At 42.3% G+C, this 19,339-nt stretch overlaps 1 protein-coding gene across 4 annotated transcripts in view; it reads right to left on the reverse strand.

Moving 5' to 3' along the window:
* LOC137341668 (plexin-B2-like) overlaps positions 1-19,339 on the reverse strand; it is a 241,438-nt gene that overhangs the window by 42,167 nt on the left and 179,932 nt on the right. For all 4 annotated transcript variants that reach the window (XM_068005021.1, XM_068005020.1, XM_068005019.1 and 1 more), the window contains 6 exons: positions 17,973-18,084; positions 9,455-9,556; positions 9,275-9,373; positions 6,714-6,795; positions 1,964-2,133; positions 1,409-1,557 (listed from right to left, as the gene is read on the reverse strand). In XM_068005021.1, the coding sequence (XP_067861122.1) occupies positions 1,409-1,557; positions 1,964-2,133; positions 6,714-6,795; positions 9,275-9,373; positions 9,455-9,556; positions 17,973-18,084 (714 nt within the window). The remainder of the gene's footprint in view (positions 1-1,408; positions 1,558-1,963; positions 2,134-6,713; positions 6,796-9,274; positions 9,374-9,454; positions 9,557-17,972; positions 18,085-19,339) is intronic.

Below are 19,339 nucleotides of genomic sequence, written 5' to 3' on the forward strand. Positions count from 1 at the left end.
TTTTGTATCCACGCTGACACTGTCCCTTTAATCCCACGGGCTTTAATTCTGCCCTCTGCCGCCCTCCTTCATTTAAGTAAGGTCTTTTATTCCTGTTCCAGTGATTCAGGTGGATGGTTAAGATTGTACAACACTGTCTGAAGGCAGTTCCTCCCTCAACCACCAAAAACAGATTAACTGTCTCATTGCTGTGTGTAAAACGGACTGCCTGTGTCTGCTCATATAATAGTAGCCATTGCAATTCAAAGAAATTCACTGGATATGAAACAGATATTGCTGAGGAAGCATTTGCTTAATAGGTGGCATAACGACAGGGTTCATCTAAAGGTTAACAGTAACTAGAACAAATGTCTCACAAATCTGACCCGATGCTTGCTGGAAGCACTTAAATACTTAGAAAATCTACTCCGTTGCCAATGAACAATAGATTTGTCATAGCCTTATGCACACTCCAGCAACCTCAGTAAAGAAAGTGACGATTACATGGTCAAATATATGTACACATACACACACATATATATATCTAACAAAGAGCAGAGTTTTAGGTAATGATGCTGTCTGGAAGAGACTTCTGCAGGCAGAAGTGCGATGTGAAGCTTTGCCTCTGCTTTTCTTTGTGGATTTAATGGGTTGTTACAGAATGTTGAGGTGCAATGGTCGTGTTCCTGGCATTAATGTCAAGGCCTAGCTCAAATGCTAGCATCTCTTATGCAGGTTCTTCAATTACAATGTAGCACTTCAATATTGTGCAGGATATACTTCAGCATGGAGTAGGCAAGCTTCATAAAAGTAGATTTTCTCTGCAGCTCAACAAATAGGGTTACAATATTGCACCATTGGGCAGATATAAAAAAAACTGCCAACATGGAGCCAAGCTTTCTTGAGGAATTTTGCTCTTATATGGGCATAGGAAAGAAAAGGACCGGAACAGGCAATTCTGATCCTTCTGGCGAATCCCTTCATTATGGTATCTATGCTCCAGTATTGAACAGATGTGAGTCCACTTCACTTCAGTCATCAGAAAAAGATGATTGTTATGTTCTCTGAACAGTGCAATTAAAGAAATACATGTTTGGTGACACAGCACAGATTGATGAATTAGTGTATTTAATAATGTCTGCTGCACCACCTAATTTATAATTAGATCAGAAAATTTGCCATTTGAACATTATTACAAAAGATCTCTAGCTAATCTAGAAGAGCCTTGTTTGGGTAAAGAAGCAAGAATATGCTGCTGACACTTGCTGCTCAGTGAGAACAGGCTGTTACTGGGTCACTTTCAATAATGTAACAGGGTCAGCAAAGCAATGTCATATTTAGTAACTAAATCACAATGTTAACCTATTGTTTTTGGTCAGTAGTATTTTATTCAGTTGTCGTTCATACTACACAATGACTTCTGGTGTACCTGGTAGAGGTGGAATATTGTTCTTTGATTTGATGACAAACGGCCTCTCCAACTTTGATCTCTCTGATATCATCAGGAGATTTTCCAAGATTTGAGCCCTTGATGGTCAGAAGAATTCCTCCCTCGAGAGGTCCATTTACTGGATCCAACTGAGTAATGACAGGAATTAACAATGGGTTAATTTTGTGCGTGTAGTTTTGTTTTACATTAAAAACAGTTTCACAGATATGTTTAGACAATTTAAAATAATGACCATGAGATATTTGATTAAACCATACCGACAGGCTGTTACTTTTTTTTAAAAAATCACCATTTCAGCATAAATGCTTTTTTCTTAGTGGCTGTGGTCTTTTTGTAAATTTATTTATTTACCTACTAAATGTGCCATAATTGTTTACACAAAATGTACATCTGGGTTCTGGCCCATTTTTCAACATAAGTGAGTGACTAAGCACAAAATGTTACCATATTTCCCACAATAGCCTAATTGCCCATCATAATTTCTTAAAGCAGTTTCTAAATCTGGGAAAAGAAATCCTAAACAGCTTTACTCACCTGAGAAATAGTTGGGTCTGGACACATGTCGGTACTATTAATAGCATCTTCACAAAGATTTTTAAAAACACATTTTTTTGTGTTTTTACACCAAACGCAGTTATATTTTTTCTCAGCAGTGAGGCACAGACTGCAGTCATTGTTGCTGTATCCACAATTGTAGAGAGTCACTTGAAAAAAAATTACAAAAACACTTGCATTATAACTGCCACCTTACCCGAGCAGCTATTCTTCATTCATGAGCAGAGTAAGTGTTGGCAGGTTATGTGGCTGCAGAGGTGTCACAGGTGAACTCAATATTGTCTCCACTCAACATTTGCACATGCATGTTTCCAGCAGGGATCGCTAGATAGCGATCGAGGCAGGAACCCTAGTCAATTTCTCCCTTTTTAACCGGGGCACTAAGGCAAATTTCAGTGCTTCCAATTCCAATCCAGCAGGTTTAACCTGGGACTTTACTTAACTTGCTATTTTAAGCAATCAAGCCATCAGGTGTTGACTCGGCAAGTTTCTGATGCCTGTTTGGTTATTGAGGAGTAGTTTTCCATAGGATGATATTGCAGAAGCCTAGAATTAAGTCACCTACCTGTTGTCCTGTCTTAGGAACGGCACAGGTAGGAAAGATTAATAAGTCAAAAACAAAAGAAAATTGTTCCCACTTCACATTTGGGGTAGAAGATGTGTACTTGTATCTCCCTCTCTTAAGTTGCCATACAGCAAACACAATTCTCCAGATAGGAAGTCAGACTCTGAACCTGCTTTCAAGCTTTGGTCACTGACCTTAACTGGCTGCAAGTAGGCATGTGATTGTGGAGTGGAGTAAATCACCCTCCGATTTCTCCCCCTCCTTCCTGCATGAGGAAGCACCTGTGTTCATTATTTTCACAGACTAATCTGGAAATCCTATTAAATAGCAAAATGAGTCCATAAGACCATAAGAGATAGGAGCAGGAGTAGGCCATTCGGCCCCTCGAGCCTGCTCCGCCATTTAATGAGATCATGGCTGATCTGATTTTTACCTCAACTCCACTTTCCCACCCTTTCCCCATATCCTTTGACTCCCTTGCTGATCAAAAATGTGTCTAACTTAGCCTTGAATGTATTCAATGACTCAGCCTCCACAGCTTTTTGGGGTAAAGAATTCCAAAGATTCACGGCCCACTGGGATAAGAAATTCCTCCTCATTTCCGTCTTAAACGGGCGACCCCTTATTCTGAGACTAAGTCCCCTAGTTTTATAGATTCCATGAGGGGTAACATCCTCTCAGCATCTACCCTATCGAGTCCCCTCAGAATCCTGTATGTTTCAATAAGATCTCCTCTCATTCTTCTAAACTCCAATGAGTATAGACCCAACCTGTTCAATCTTTCCTCATAAGACAACCCTTCCATACCCAGAATTAACCTAGTGAACTGCCTCCAATGCAAGTATGTCCTTCCTTAAATAAGGGCACCAGAACTGTACGCAGTACTCCACGTGTGGTCTCACCAGCACCCTATACAGTTGTAGCATGACTTCCCTGCTTTTATACTCCATCACCCTAGAAATAAAAGCAAATATTCCGTTTGCCTTCCGGATTACCTGCTGCACCTGTATGTTGACTTTTGTGTTTCATTTACGAGGACACCCAGATCCCTCTGTACCGTAGCATTTTGTAGTATTTCTTCATTCAAATAATATTTTGCTTTTTTATTTTTCTTCCCAAAGTGGATGACTTCACATTTTCCCACATTATATTCCATCTGCCAAATTTTTGTCCATTCGCTTAACCTGTCAATATCCCTTTGCAGACACTTGTGTCCTCATCGCAACTTGCTTTTCCACCCATCTTTGTATCATCAGCAAATTTGGCCACAAGACACTCTGTTCCTTCATCCAGGTCATTGATATATATTGTAAATAGTTGAGGCCCCAGCACTGATCCCTGCGGCACCCCACTAGTTACAGATTGCCATTTTGAAAATGACCCTTTGATCCCGACTCTGTTTTCTGTTAGTTAGCCACTCCTCTATCCGTGCCAGGATCTTACCCCCAACCCCATGAGCTCTTATCTTGTGCAATAATCTTTTATGTGGCACCTTATCGAATGCCTTTTGGAAATCCAAATATACTGCATCCATTGGTTCCCCTTTATCCACCTTGCCCGTTACTTCCTCAAAGAACTAATAAATTTGCCAGACATAATTTCCCCTTCATAATACAATCAAGGAGAGACACCATGGTTTTATGAGTCTCCAAATGTCCTGCTACTACTTCCTTAATAATGGATTCTAGCATTTTCCCAATGAAAGATGTTAGGCTAACTGGTCTATCGTTACCTGCTTTCTGTCTCACTCCCTTCTTGAATAGGGAGGTTATGTTTGCAGTTTTCCAATCTGCTGGGACCTTTCCAGAATCTAGTGAATTCTGGAAGATTACAACCAATGCATCCACTATCTCTGTAGCCACTTCCTTTAAGACCCTCGGATGCAAGCAATCAGGTCCAGGGGACTTGTCAGCCTTTGGACCCATTAGTTTACCTAGTACTTTTTCTCTAGTGATAGTGATTGTTTTTGTTCCTCCCTCCCCTTTGCCCCTTGATTTTCTACTATTATTGGTATGTTATTAGTGTCTTCTACAGTGAAGACAGATACAAAATATCTGTTCAATTTCTCTGCCATTTCCTTGTTTTCCATTATTATTTCCCCAGTCTCATCCTCTAAGGGACCAATGTTTACTTTAACTACCCTCTTCCTTTTTATATACTTGTAGAAGCTTTTATTGTCAGTTTTTATATTTCTTGCTAGTTTACTCTCAATTTATTTTCTCCCTCTTCATTATTCTTTTAGTCATCCTTTGCTGGTTTTTATAAAGTTTTCCCAATCTTTGGGCTTACCAGTAATCTTTGCCATGTTCTATGTTTTTTCTTTTAACCTGATACCATCCTTGACTTCCTTAGTTAGCCATGGTTGGTTCACCCTTTTTGTGGAGTCTTTCCTCCTCACAGGGATCTACTTTTGTTGCAAGTCATAAAATATCTTTTTAAATGTTTGCCTCAAATGCATCAGCTGCTTCCTGGATGGCACTGAACAGTAGATAAAACATATTTAAAGATTGCCATTTATATAACGCCTTTTCACGTGTCTCAGAAATATCCCGAAGTGTTTTCCTTTAAGTGTAGCAAGTGCAGGCAAACATTCGAGTACATGAGGAATCTTTTTTTCCCTCCTTGCTCCTTTATCAAGCAATTTCCCCCCTCTTTCTCTTCTGAAAGGGTTACCTCCTCTGTGGGGGAGCCACCTAGGGTGCCACCAGAAATTCCCTATGGAAGGTTCTAGACGCCTGCTACAGCATCGCGTGGCCAATGCCCCTCGCCGCTGGCCACTAACTAATTGGGTTATTCAAAACATCTCCCCCTCAACTGCACTGGTCTAGGTGATCGATTGCATTGTGGCAGCCCTTCAGATGTTAAAAAATCTTGCCTGGCCCTAGCAATCCTGGACATCTGTAACATATACAGTTCCTTATGACCAGCATCACAAAAATAAAAAAAGCCAGGACAATTCCCATTATTTACACTTCCTTGGACTATGCCCATTATATTTGGGCAGACGTACTCTACATTCCTCCATCACTTCCGGCGGAAAATCCCAGGAGCAGCGACAACTCCAGGAGACCATCCTCCCCCAGTGTCAGCAGGCTACAGTGGAGGCATGCATCGTCTCACTACATCCAGAGAACTCAGACTTTGCAGACTGCAGATGATCCCTGCTCACTAAGTGCAAATTCTTTGGTGGGGGGGTAGGGAGGGACCGGTCTCATATTTTCCATGCCTGCTGGAGGCAAGGCAACGGACTGAAAGTGTGCAGGAGAATACACGTTAATCACACAAGAAATCATTATCACAAACCCATATTCTACATGACAGAGGACATTTTCATAGCAAGTTATTGTTGCAACACTGGGATGCCTTACATCAGTTACTTTAATAACTATCCAGTGGGCCTGATTAGGGATCTGAAACTGACTAAAGCACAAAGTAATGTGTTCGCCCCGCCCCTCCCACCATCAAAATGTTCTATTCTCTATTGGAGTAGAGAATCTTCAAGCTCAGATACGTTAGCCATTTTGATGGCTGCAGAATTACTGGAGGCTTTTAAAAACTTACTTGTACTGTATAATTGCCACATATCTGGACTAATGCCTGCATACATATAATTTGGTAAGCAGATTTGTTAAAATATTTGGAAGAGGTCTTTAAATATTGCATTCTTTGCAGAGACGCAGTGTATCATATATTCCGGGAAGGTCCAAGATTCAATCATTAACTATTCTAAACCAGGGCAGCAGTAATGGTGTTACAATTAGTCTCAGTGCTCCTGAGTCAGGAATGAAAAAAAATCAACCAAGATTCCCACTCCTGATCGTTGTCTAGTGACATCTGCTGGAATTACAGGTGTGTGGACATCAAAAATGAACAGGATTGGGCTCAAACGTGTTGCCTGAAGTTGAATAGCTCACCGTCAATAACCACTGGAGGGTGCCTTACAGCCACAGAACCATACACTAGCTAGCCATCAATACCTTCAGGAGAGGAGAAGGGGAGGGAGTAAAACTGTCAAAAAATGTAATTTTAAGAAACATGTTGAGCTTAAGTGCTGATACCTCTTAATAATGTCCTCTTAAATTACTCCAAGCTCTTGAATTTAGTTTTTCTTCACCCCCCCCGCCCTATTTGTTTCTGGCCTTCTTCAAAAAATATTTCACTTACCATCTAATCTGCTGTCAATTGTCTTTCCTTCTACTTGTACGGAGAAATGAAGGGTACGGGTTTCATTTTGATCATAGGAAAGCTTAAAAAACAAAATTTTATACATAAGCTAATTGCATTTAATTTAAAATACTTTCTATTTAAACAAACCGATTAGCTGCAACTCTGGATGTACAGTTAAGGTATCATCATTTCAGTCACTTCTTGCTCCCTCAGTACTTGTGGATTCTATGAAGGAAAAGTGTGCTCATTTGAATTGAACAGAATAATATTGGGACGCATTTTCTCACAATCAATCTGTTTGATTTTTAGTGTGATCAATTTGATGAAATCCCTTCAGTGGCAAATGCTGGTTGTTTTGATTCACCGTTTGCTCCCAGTGCCTAATGGAAGGAGGCGGGGGGGGGGGGGGGGGGGGGGGGCGGGCGGGGAAAGAAACACATACACATGCATACACACGCACACACAGTGGCCAGATTTGTACTGGAAAAATCAAAGTGCCTGATCCTGTGTGACGACCGGATGTGCAGAGTTCCACTCCCGATCAGTATATTTTAAAAAGGTATTGAGAGTGTAGGAGTCTCCACACTCTAGGAGCATTTAAACATAACTTTGTGCAAGTTTATAACGTGTCCAGGATTCCCCCGAGCACTGCTGGAGTTGAATTATATGCGGTGTTAATCTGAAACACTAGGAGCCAGCCTCCTTCAGGAGATTTGGAGTCACTTCAGAGCCTAATGTCAATTTTGTGCATCCGTGAAGTGGTCAGTGATGCAAAAGGAGCAATACAAGGGCCCCCTAAATTCAGTAATTGCATGCTTACTAAATAAATCAAATCACCAGCACTGCAGTTTGTTCTTCCCCTTAATAAAAGCCTCAGAACACTGAATGTATTTCATATTCAATGCTTAAAAGGAACAATTTTCCTGTATCAATATAAAAAATTAACAATTTATTAAGTAACTCAATTGCACTATATTGGCAGTTTTCCAAACCACTAAAGCAAATGTTTCTTTAATGTAATGAGACAGATATTCAAGGATTAATAATCTATTCCTCTGCTTGGAAGGATCATGTGTGTAACGTTGGAATTTAATACATCACTCCAGAAATGGATCATCGAGTATCACAAACAGATGCCACTCAAGGGAAGAAATTCATCTACTCGCTATTTAAAAATAGTAAACAGAGGAATTTCACCTAAATACATTTAACCAATCTTAAAAATAGCACATAGAGGAATTCCTACCCTTCAGTATTATGTAGGTCACGACTCGCACAGTAATTTCTTACGGTGCTGTGCTCCACAATTTGTTCTGCCACCTGGACAAAAACCCCAGCATGTGGAAAACAAATTCATCGTGGAGTGAGTGGCCGAGAAATTGGTCTCGCACTAAAAACCGCCACTAAGTGTGCGGTGTGCCTAGAACGTGCGTCCGAAAATGCAATCCTGATCCGCATCATCCACGTAATACCGACGAGTTGCATCCGCCAATTGGGCATCACTATACAGCTCGCCGGTCACAGCTTTCTCAAAATTGTCCGGATCGGACGGTGAGCTGCTCTGCAGCTACGTCTTGGGGAAAGAGTGGGGGGGCGGGTGAGGAGAGTGGTGAGAGAGAGGAGAGTGGTGAGGGGGAGGGACTGGGCGTGAGGAGAGGTAGGGCGAAAAGGAGGGGTTGTGACCGATGGCTCGACAGCGGCCCACAGTATTGCTGTGGAGTCAGGAGGAGTGCGCCTGCTCCTCTGGTCACCACATAAAAGGTAAGCAAAAGAAACGGAAAACTTCTCTTTGTTGGGGCATCTTCCAATGGTCTCTAAGGACTGTTGGTGAGGCCACGGCACACCTGGAAAACACACGCGGCGCATACTTTGTGCAGTTTCTGCCGAATTTGGCAGCGGGGTCCCGAAGCAGGCATTAGGCCCCCAGAATTAGAATACTAAAGGGTTCTAATGCCTGCTTTCAGCGTGCGCCCTGGGCACTTGGAATTTCAGGGTGGGGGGGGGATTAAAAATAAAATTGGGTGCACAGGTTCCCGACAGCACATTGGTCCCACCCAAAAAAAACGTGACAGTGACCAATTTCTCCCCCAGTACAAAGTAACATCCTTCTTGTCTCAACGACAAAATGTGTTAAAAATTATTTTCTTCCCCTTACATGTTATGACTATAATTTTTTTTAAATGAAGCTTATGAATCGGAAGCCAGGTTTAAATATTGTTATTGGGTGCAATACAGTGTCATCAACAACATTTACGTGGCTCAATAGTTCAGAAACATCAATAAATAACCTGATCAGCAAAGAAAACAGAATTGTCTACTGTATGGTCTTCAAAAAGGGGTGAACAGAGAATTAATTCCATAAAAGCTTTTAATATTGTTTTAAGAATAAATACATCAGAATCAATTATTTGTTGTAAGTGTAACTTTACAGAATTGTGAATGCACAGAAGGGGTTGCTGGCTTCTTAATATCACTAGGGCCAGCCTGCGAGCTTTTAAGAAGTATGCAATATTACATAACAGTACAACTGAAGTACTGCATTCAGTTGAATTACTAACCTTAAATTTTTCACTGGAAAACATATCTGATTGATTGCGTGACAAACGAAGATTCTTCTCCATTAAAGGGTCAGGAATTATGAGCTTGAACTCCTTCTTCTGTGAGGGAAAAATATGAAAATGAAAGGGCCTGTCTCTCATTTTGTGAACAAAAAAAAGCAATTTTCTTCTTGCATTTACCTTATAGAAAGTTAAATTCTTCCCTTGAAATGCAATTTCAGCATCTACATCCACTGGAATTAATAGTGGTGATGGATATTCAAATCTTGGACAGTCTTGAGCCTAGAAACAGACAGAACAGATTTAGATGTACAATACAAACACTGTTTTATATCAAATAAATTAAAAACCGCTCCTTCAGCACTATTCACTCAGAAGATCTCACGTATTAAGTAATTGCTTTTTAATGGAAAAAAAACTGACCCCCCCCCTCCCCCCAGCTAGCTACATTTCAATTAAGTGATGAGAAAATAAGAAACACGGAGTAAGAAAAGGCCACGTCCCACTCCTGCTTTCACAGATCATGTACAATGTACCATTTCAAGAAGAGAATGTAATTACTCATCTGAAGCAAAGTTTAAGATTTCTTCCCACTGCCAAAGATAGTCATAGAAAACTCCATAATACCTATCTACAGTTGCTGTCCAAAGATGACATTGCCATGAACTAAGTACCACAGCATTGTATTGCATGGAGTATTTGATCATCTGCGCCTATACATATCCCTACAATTTCAATTCCTATTCTCGTGTTATTAACACAGCCTCAACCGCTTTTGCTGGGAATGCATTTTACAAATCCACTGATGTGTGAGGTGAAAATTATTTCTACTCTCCAGTCTCACTTGAAGTTTATTATTTTTTTTAAACTTATATTACCTAATCCTGCAAACTTGCTTTTGAAAGCAAGATGCTAAAAATTAGGAATGTAGGAACTGAAGGAAGCCATTCTGCCCGTCCATTGGACCTGTTCTGCCATTTTATTAACCACAGCAGCTTTTCATCTTTTTAAGCCCAATTCTCTACCTTAAAATAATTTCTTCCCAAGTATTTATCTCCCCATTAAACTTCTCGACTGATTCAACATCTATGATCTTCTGGGGAAATGCTTTCCATACAGTCCTTCAGCTTAACATCAGTGGGGAAGAAACTTTTAGAAACGTTAATACGGGACAAAATTAATTAGCACTTGGAAAAATATGGCTTAATAAATGAAAACCAGCACGGATTTGTTAAAGGCATATCATGTTTGACTAACTTGAATGATTTCTTTGATGAAGTAACGAAGGGCTGGGGGTTGGGGGGGGGGTTGTTGAGGGTAGTGTGGTTGATGTGTATGTGGATTTCCAAAAGGCGTTCTGATAAAGTAGCACACATTAGAAGTTAGCAAAATTAAAGCCTATTGGATTAAAGTAGTGGCGTGGATACAAAATTGGCTAAGGGACAGAAAGCAGAGAGCAGTGATGAACGGTTGTTTTTCAGACTGGAGGGAAGTGTGCAGTGGTGTTCCCAGGGGTCAGTGTTGGGACCACTGCTCTATTTGATATGTATTAATGACCTGGACTTGGGTATACCGGGCATAATTTCAAAGTTTGCAGATGACACAAAGCTCGGAAATGTAGAAAACAGTGAGGGGGACAATAACAGAAAGGTGAAATGGGCAGACACATGGCAGATGAAATTTAATGCAGAGAAGTGTGAAGTGATTCATTTTGGCAGGAAGAATGAGGAAAGTCCCTTTCCTTCGATAAAGTCCCCCACAGGAGACTGGTCAAGAAGGTACGAGCCCATGGAATCCAGGGTGCCTTGGCACTTTGGATACAAAACTGGCTTAGTGGCAGAAGGCAGAGGGTGATGGTCGAAGGTTGTTTTTGTGACTGGAAGCCTGTGGCCAGTGGGGTACCACAGGGATCGGTGCTGGGTCCCTTGCTGTTTGTGGTCTACATTAATGACTTGGATATGAATGTAAAAGGTATGATCAGTAAGTTCGCTGATGATACAAAAATTGGTAGGGTGGTAAATAGCGAGGAGGATAGCCTCAGTCTGCAGGACGATATAGATGGGTTGGTCAGATGGGCGGAACAGTGGCAAATGGAATTTAACCCGGAAAAGTGCGAGGTGATGCACTTTGGAGGGACTAACAAGGCAAGGGAATACACAATGAATGGGAGGACCCTAGGCAAGACAGAGGGTCAGAGGGATCTTGGTGTGCAAGTTCACAGATCCCTGAAGGCGGCGGAACAGGTAGATAAGGTGGTAAAGAAGGCATATGGGATACTTGCCTTTATTAGCCGAGGCATAGAATATAAGAGCAAGGAGGTTATGATGGAGCTGTATAAAACACTGGTTAGGCCACAGCTGGAGTACTGTGTGCAGTTCTGGTCGCCACACTACAGGAAGGATGTGATCGCTTTGGAGAGGGTGCAGAGGAGATTCACCAGGATGTTACCAGGGCTGGAGTGGTTCAGCTATGAAGAGAGACTGGGAAGATTGGGTTTGTTTTCCTTGGAGCAGAGGAGGCTGAGGGGGGACATGATTGAGGTGTACAAAATTATGAGGGGCACAGATAGGATGGATACTAAGGAGCTTTTTCCCTTCGTTGAGGGTTCTATAACAAGGGGACATAGATTCAAGGTAAAAGGTGGGAGGTTTAGAGGGGATTTGAGAAAGAACTTTTTCACCCAGAGGGTGGTTGGAGTCTGGAACTCACTGCCTGAAAGGGTTGTGGAGGCAGGAACCCTCACAACATTCAAGAAGCATTTGGACGAGCACTTGAAATGCCATAGCATACAAGGCTACGGACCAAATGCTGGAATATGGGATTAGAGTAGACAGGGCTTGATGGCCGGCGTGGACACGATGGGCCGAAGGGCCTCTATCCGTGCTGTATAACTCTATGACTCTATGAAAGGCAATATAAACTAAATGGCAATTTTAAAGGGGGCGCAGGAACAGAGACCTGTGGGTGTATGTACACAAATCTTTGAAGGCAGCAGGACAAGTTGAGAAGGCTGTTAAAACGGTACATGGGATTCTTGGCTTTATAAATAGAGGCATAGAGTACAAAAGCAAGGAAGTTGTGCTAACCCTCATAAAACATTGGTTAGGCCTCAGCTGGAGTATTGCGGTCAATTCTAGGTACCACACTTTGGGAAGGATGTCCAGGCCTTGGGGAGGGTGCAGAAGAGATTTACTAGAATGGTACCAGGGATGAGGGACTTGTTATGTGGACAGACTGGAGAAGCTGGGGTTGTTCTCCTTGGAGCAGAGAAGGTTATGGGGAGATCTGATAGAGGTGTTCAAAATCAGGAAGGATTTTGATAGAGTAAAAGCTGCTTCCAGTGGCAGTAGTGTCAGTAACCAGAGGACATAGATTTAAGGTAATTGGCAAAAGAACCAGAGGCGACATGGCAGAAAAAACTTTTTACACAGCAAGTTATGACGATCTGAAATTTACTGCCTGAAAAGGTGGTGGAAGCAGATTCAATAGCAACTTTCAAAAGGGAATTGGATAAATACTTGAAGTGCAAAAATTTGTTGGGCTATGGGACTAATTGGATAGCTCTTTCAAAGAGCTGGCACAGGCACAATGGCCTCCTTCTGTGCTGTATCATTCTATGATCTGTATACAGCACAGCAGAAGCAACATGTTATAGACAGAGCTAAGTGATTCCACAACCAACGGATCAGATCAAAGCTCTGCAGTCCTGCGGAGTTTGCAACTATCTTCAGCCAGAAGTGCCGAGTGGATGATCCATCTCGGCCTCCTCCCAATATCCCCACCATCACAGAAGCCAGTCTTCAGCCAATTCGATTCACTGATATCAAGAAACGGCTGAGTGCACTGGATACAGCAAAGGCTATGGGCCCCGACAACATCCCGGCTGTAGTGCTGAAGACTTGTGCTCCAGAACTAGCTGCGCCTCTAGCCAAGCTGTTCCAGCTACAACACTGGCATCTACCAAACAATGTGGAAAACTGTCCAGGTATGTCCTGTCCACAAGAAGCAGGACAAATCCAATCCGGCCAATTGCCGCCCCATCAGTCTACTCTCAATCATCAGCAAAGTGATGGAAGGTGTCGTCGACAGTGCTATCAAGCGGCACTTACTCACCAATAACCTGCTCACCGATGCTCAGTTTGGGTTCCGCCAGAACCACTCGGCTCCAGACCTCATTACAGCCTTGGTCCAAACATGGACAAAAGAGCTGAATTCCAGAGGTGAGGTGAGAGTGACTGCCCTTGACATCAAGGCAGCATTTGACCGAGTGTGGCACCAAGGAGCCCAAGTAAAATTGAAGTCAATGGGAGTCAGGGGGAAAATTCTCCAGTGGCTGGAGTCATACCTAGCACAAAGGAAGATGGTAGTGGTTGTTGGAGGCCAATCATCTCAGCCCCAGGACATTGCTGCAGGAGTTCCTCAAGGCAGTGTCCCAGGCCCAACCATCTTCAGCTGCTTCATCAATGACCTTCCCTCCATCATAAGGTCAGAAATGGGGATGTTCGCTGATGATTGCACAGTGTTCAGTTCCATTCACAACACCTCAGATAATGAAGCAATCAGTGCCAGCATGCAGCAAGACCTGGACAACATCCAGGCTTGGGCTGATAAGTGACAAGTAACATTCGCGCCAGACAAGTGCCTGGCAATGACCATCTCCAACAAGAGAGAGTCCAACCACCTCCTCAACATTCAACAGCATTACCATCGCCGAATCCCCCACCATCAACATCCTGGGGGTCACCATTGACCAGAAACATTACTGGACCAGCCAACTAAATACAGTGGCTACAAGAGCAGGTCAGAGACTGGGTATTCTGCGGCGAGTGACTCACCTCCTGACTCCCCAAAGCCTTTCCACCATCTACAAGGCACTAGTCAGGAGTGTGTTGAATACTCTCCACTTGCCTGGATGAGTGCAGCTCCAACAACACTCAAGAAGCTCGACACCATCCAGGACAAAGCAGCCCGCTTGATTAGCACCTCCTCCACCACCCTAAACATTCACTCCCTTCACCACTGGCGCACAGTGGCTGCAGTGTTTACCATCCACAGGATGCACTGCAGCAACTCGCCAAGGCTTCTTCGACAGCACCTCCCAACCTGCGACCTCTACCACCTAGAAGGACAAGAGCAGCAGGCACATGGGAACAACACCACCTGCACGTTCCCTTCCAAGTCACACACCATCCTAACTTGGAAATATATCATCGTTCCTTCATCATCGCTGGGTCAAAATCCTTGAACTCCCTTCCTAACAGCACTGTGGGAGAACATTCACCACACGGACTGCAGCAGTTCAAGAAGGCGGCTCACTACCACCTTCTCAAGGGCAATTTTAGATGGGCATATGCTGGCCTTGCCAGCGACGCCCACATCCCATGAACAAATAAAAAAAACACCATTCTCTTCTCATATCCTGGCACTTGCACAATCAGCAACTTCTCCAGGACTCCTTCCTCACTTTCACTTTCCACATACGTGCCTTTCTATTCATCACTTCTGCATCCTCATGCCATCTTGCTTCATCTCCAGCTCCCAGCAGAAGTACTGTATGCACAAGCCTTACACAGCTCCATTTATCTTTTCAACAGCCACTCACTAGCTTTCACCATCTCTTCCTGCAGGGCAAGACATAATGCCAGGGAAAGAAGACCAGGGGAGGAGTGCCAGACTTACAGCCCTCACCCAAACAGAGCAGAAAGCCCTGGACATTAGTGGCCCCAAAAAAATGCTATTATAATTAGGGTAGGCGAGGCTGGCACACTGAGCAGGGTGTCTGCATACTCCTTCATTCAACTCGGCAAATATTCAGCAAGCTTCACAACTGCAAGCCGCATTCTGAAGACCGTCAACTGCTATTGTCCAACCTCAGCGCCACCCTAACTCTTGCCCCTTTTCTCTTTCCTCTAGGTCCTTCTCAGCACCTGGACCCTGCTGAAGAAGATACCTTGGAGGAGGACAATCCCCCTGAGGATGCACCATCACGCGATGGATTCCTCCCAAACAACAGCACAGACTTTGGCACTCCACCTGGATTAGACAGTGAGCTGCAGAAGTCTGCATGTGGTGAAGCGCACAGCACTAGTGAGCACTGGTGGCAAGGACGGCCCAGGAGACTTCTCTCAGCTCTGCTGAGCACGACAGGGGTGAACACTTCAGGAGCCCAGCTATATTAAAAAAGAATGATCGCCTCTCACAAGCAACTATCCCAGGTATTGGAAGGCCTGCCAAGGAGTTTCAGTGCTATTGTTGAAAGTATGGAGGAGTCCGTTTCCAGCATGTGTGGTGTCATCTCGCATGGTATCAGCACTCTGCAGTCTACCTTGGAGTGCATGGCCGCCTCCAGGGAGACTGCAGCCGGGCCCTCGTAAAAACACTACTCTTAGATGCAACTCTTTTTTTCCAAATCTTTGCTGTGGAAAAAGTCAAAAAATCCCGAAGTGTGACAATAGCAGTTGATCATGTCCTCAGGACATCCCAAAGTGTTTCGCAACCAAAGAATCATTTTTGACCAAAAAACTGTTTTTGAAGCTCAGCCACTGTTATGTAGGCAACCTCAGCAGCTAATTTGATGACCCTGATTACAACTATTTATATCTATTAATTGCTTGTATACTTAATGTTTAACTTTAAGTTATGATTGTGCAGTCAATAAATAGTCATTAGTGGATGACTTGTTGTCTGACTTCTTTGATGATTTGAAAAAAAAGATTAATTCTGTCAGTATCTTGTGGGTATCCCAGTTGAGGGTTGGTATGGTGACCTCAAATTAAATCCAAACTGGGTAACGTAAGATGGTTCAGTGAGCTGACTCAGGCAACATTCACCCCCCCCAGACCTAAAGCAATGCTGTTCCTTAGTGAGGAGTTAAGTGAAGGTGTTAAGGATTCGACTGGTTCCTTGACATATATTTGTTGGGAAACCGAAACCCAGTGTTCCAACACTGACCAGTATCGATACCAGTTCCAACAGTACGTGGTCTCCTGGTTTCAATAGGGAAAGTAAGATGTGAGGATGTCAGCAGGAAGCAAGATCTAAACGAAGCTAACTAGGCATCAGTTTTATTCCTCATTAAAAACACAAACTCTACCGGACCAAAGGCCAGCTAGCACAAGGTACGCTCTCAGGACCCTGTGTGGCCAAATATTATCTGTAGTCAATTTTTTTGGTCAACAATATTGCCTCAATGGCTCAGTTAGTAAATGAACTGCCATACATCCTAGGAAGTTCTACGCTTAATCCTTGGTCCTAAGTTGGCTAACCTTAGCTGCAGCAGTGGTGGGAGTTGCTACAGTGTTCTTACACTAAGGGAAGGGCAAAGTCAACCAGGGCTCCAAGTTTTGATCCCAATCCAATGGCTACCACTGGAAAGTACACAAGGACATCAGGGAGACAGACATCAGGCTCAGCTGTGATGCTCCTCAAGGTCGAATCGACCATCAGCACTCACTTTCTGGGCTCACAGGTAAAGAACGGTGACTTGAGAAAGGTACCAGAGGACGGCCAGCTCCCATGGAATCACACCCCATGAATCAGTGCCTTCAGATGAGAAAGAGAAGGAAAACAACTATAAAAAATACTTTTGGACTCTATGAAATTGCCTTTGGAATAAGGATTTTTTTTTACAAGTCAGACAAAGCTAAATACTTGGAGTCATAAAAATAGTTTAGACATGAGTCAATCTCCCATGGCATTAAACATGGAAATTCAAGACATAATGTGGTTTTAGATGAAGTGGGGTTAGAGGGCGAGGAGTAATTGGATCAAGGTGCACAGATGTAATTCAGTCCCCTTTTTAAAGTCATACATGCTTTCCTTGTTTTTGTATTTCCATTATAAATTCCGACACCTACATTTACAATGGAAACTGCCTGTATGAACTTATCACTTTGTAATTACATCCCCCCAAGCCAATGGTAGCGCTGCAACATCTCTGCTGGTAGGAGGTTGTAATTACAGCAATTTACATGGGCAGTTTCCATTTTGAACGTGGACATTGGAATTTAGAATGGAAAAAGTTAATAGGAAGTGCTTGCAGATACATTTTTATTATGTTATAGATATATAAAGTACTTTGTGTGCATGAAGTTTCCCACATGCCAGACACTTCCAAGCTGTAAAACAATGAAAGTGCATCAGTTTACCCCCCAAAAAAAATGTTTTTCTAATTCAACAGAATCCTTTTACAATTAAATCTATTTGCCACAAAACTTCCACTATTTTAGTAACCTGCTCATCACGCATTACTGAATGTGATGATATAAGGAAAGAAATATTCAATCACAGTAATCACAGGGTCTTAACACAGTCCTTTAATTAAATATATTGCCCATTTCAGGTCACGATCCTAACACAAAAACATCCAGATCTGTTTGGACTTAGAATTTCAATACTATCAATTTACTTGTTCCTTAGGGGTTAAAACAATGAAAGGTTAATGCTGGGTATTCATTGTACATACAGCATCATTTCATTATAACAGGACTATTCAGTTCTACTGCATAGTACTTCAACTGGGATATTGAATATTTTCACTATAAATCCAAGTTCAACGTAGCCAGGCTCCACTGTAGGTTCCATATTAAGGCCTTTATCATAATCAATTGGTTAACTTTAACCTTAATTGAAAAGAAAGTTCAATGCTACTTGTTTTCATCTGGCTTCACATCAGTTAAGACAATAAACCAAATCTTACCATTTTACTTTGAACAATACTTGATTGGCTTTCTTTCCCACTACCATCTTTGCAGGAATGTTGTGAAATATCCCAGTGACAGGTCCACCTGCTCCTTACACAGGAGTCGCACCTAAATAGTGAATGTACATATATATTATTAAATCACAACAACTATTAAGTCACTGGTTAGCATAGTTGTTTCTTAATTTGGAGCTTTTGAGTCTAAAACTAAATAAGGAATACCTAGTTTAGTTGCCAATATATGGCAAATGAGATCAATCAACAGTTAGGAGCGAAATTATCTCACTACAAACATGGTTACTTGGTTATTGCTGCAGTAATAGGATAATAAAATAAAACAAATTAACATATCCTTTGAATTTCTGTAATCTGGATTTTAATCTAGTTTGAACCGACGAAACCAAATCAGATACTATTTTCTTTACCGAAGATCGTTCTTACTTACGTCAGTTACAAATCTAGAACTGTGATCACAGTACTGTTCTACATTAAGCTTATCCATTTTGGTTTTTGACCCTTTTTCTAACAGTGTTGGTTTTTATCAATACTATTGGTTACTTTGCGAAAACATGATCAACCCAATTATTTCATGTTTGAATGGCTGAGCTCTGAACCAGTACCAGTAAGTCAGATAGGGATTTGGTAAGTAACAAAATCATTTCATTAAAAAGCAGCCAATCAAAACCTATATAAGTAACCAAATCTCAAACAAAATCTTCAACCTTATTTTAGCAGCCATGACAATTCATCGATCCTTTCCCTCTTCATCTAAATCTCAGCCTAAGCAGTCTCTCTCTCTCTCTCTCAAACCTCACAACGTTGGCCTTTGTGATCCTTACCTCAGTGTAGCCAGTTGTAACATGGAGCCATCTCCTACTTTTTTGCCGATGGGCAACATTTGCTCCCTAACCTGCTCCTGCCATCACACTAATTCAATTGCTGGCTCCTTGCTTTCTACGTCCACAAGAACATAAATGTGCATTGCACCATGATTTTAGCACTCCACTCCTGGTCAGTGCCCTCCACCTTGAATCCCGGAGCTCAACGTTATTCCTCCATCTCTCTAGTGTTGAGTCACTATCATCACTACCCACCTTTTCATTGCCTCTACTTTGCGCTTTCCTTCACCTCCAAGCCTCCCATTTTCTCAAGCATTCACTTGTGTGTTGCCAATGTCCATTCTCTATCCAACTGCTGCACTCCCTACACCCTTTACTCCTCATGTTCTTTAATTTAAAAGACATTAGCGGGTAGGTAAACTGTAGGAAATGAGAAAACTTTTCACTTAAGGTTGTGTAGTCTTTGTTCTGTTCAGGACAGTGGTTAGTTGTTCTTTTCTTTTCATGGTCCTACAGCTCTAATGC

The sequence above is a fragment of the Heptranchias perlo genome, chromosome 24 (assembly GCF_035084215.1).
Source record: "Heptranchias perlo isolate sHepPer1 chromosome 24, sHepPer1.hap1, whole genome shotgun sequence".
Taxonomy (NCBI): Eukaryota; Metazoa; Chordata; class Chondrichthyes; order Hexanchiformes; family Hexanchidae; genus Heptranchias; species Heptranchias perlo.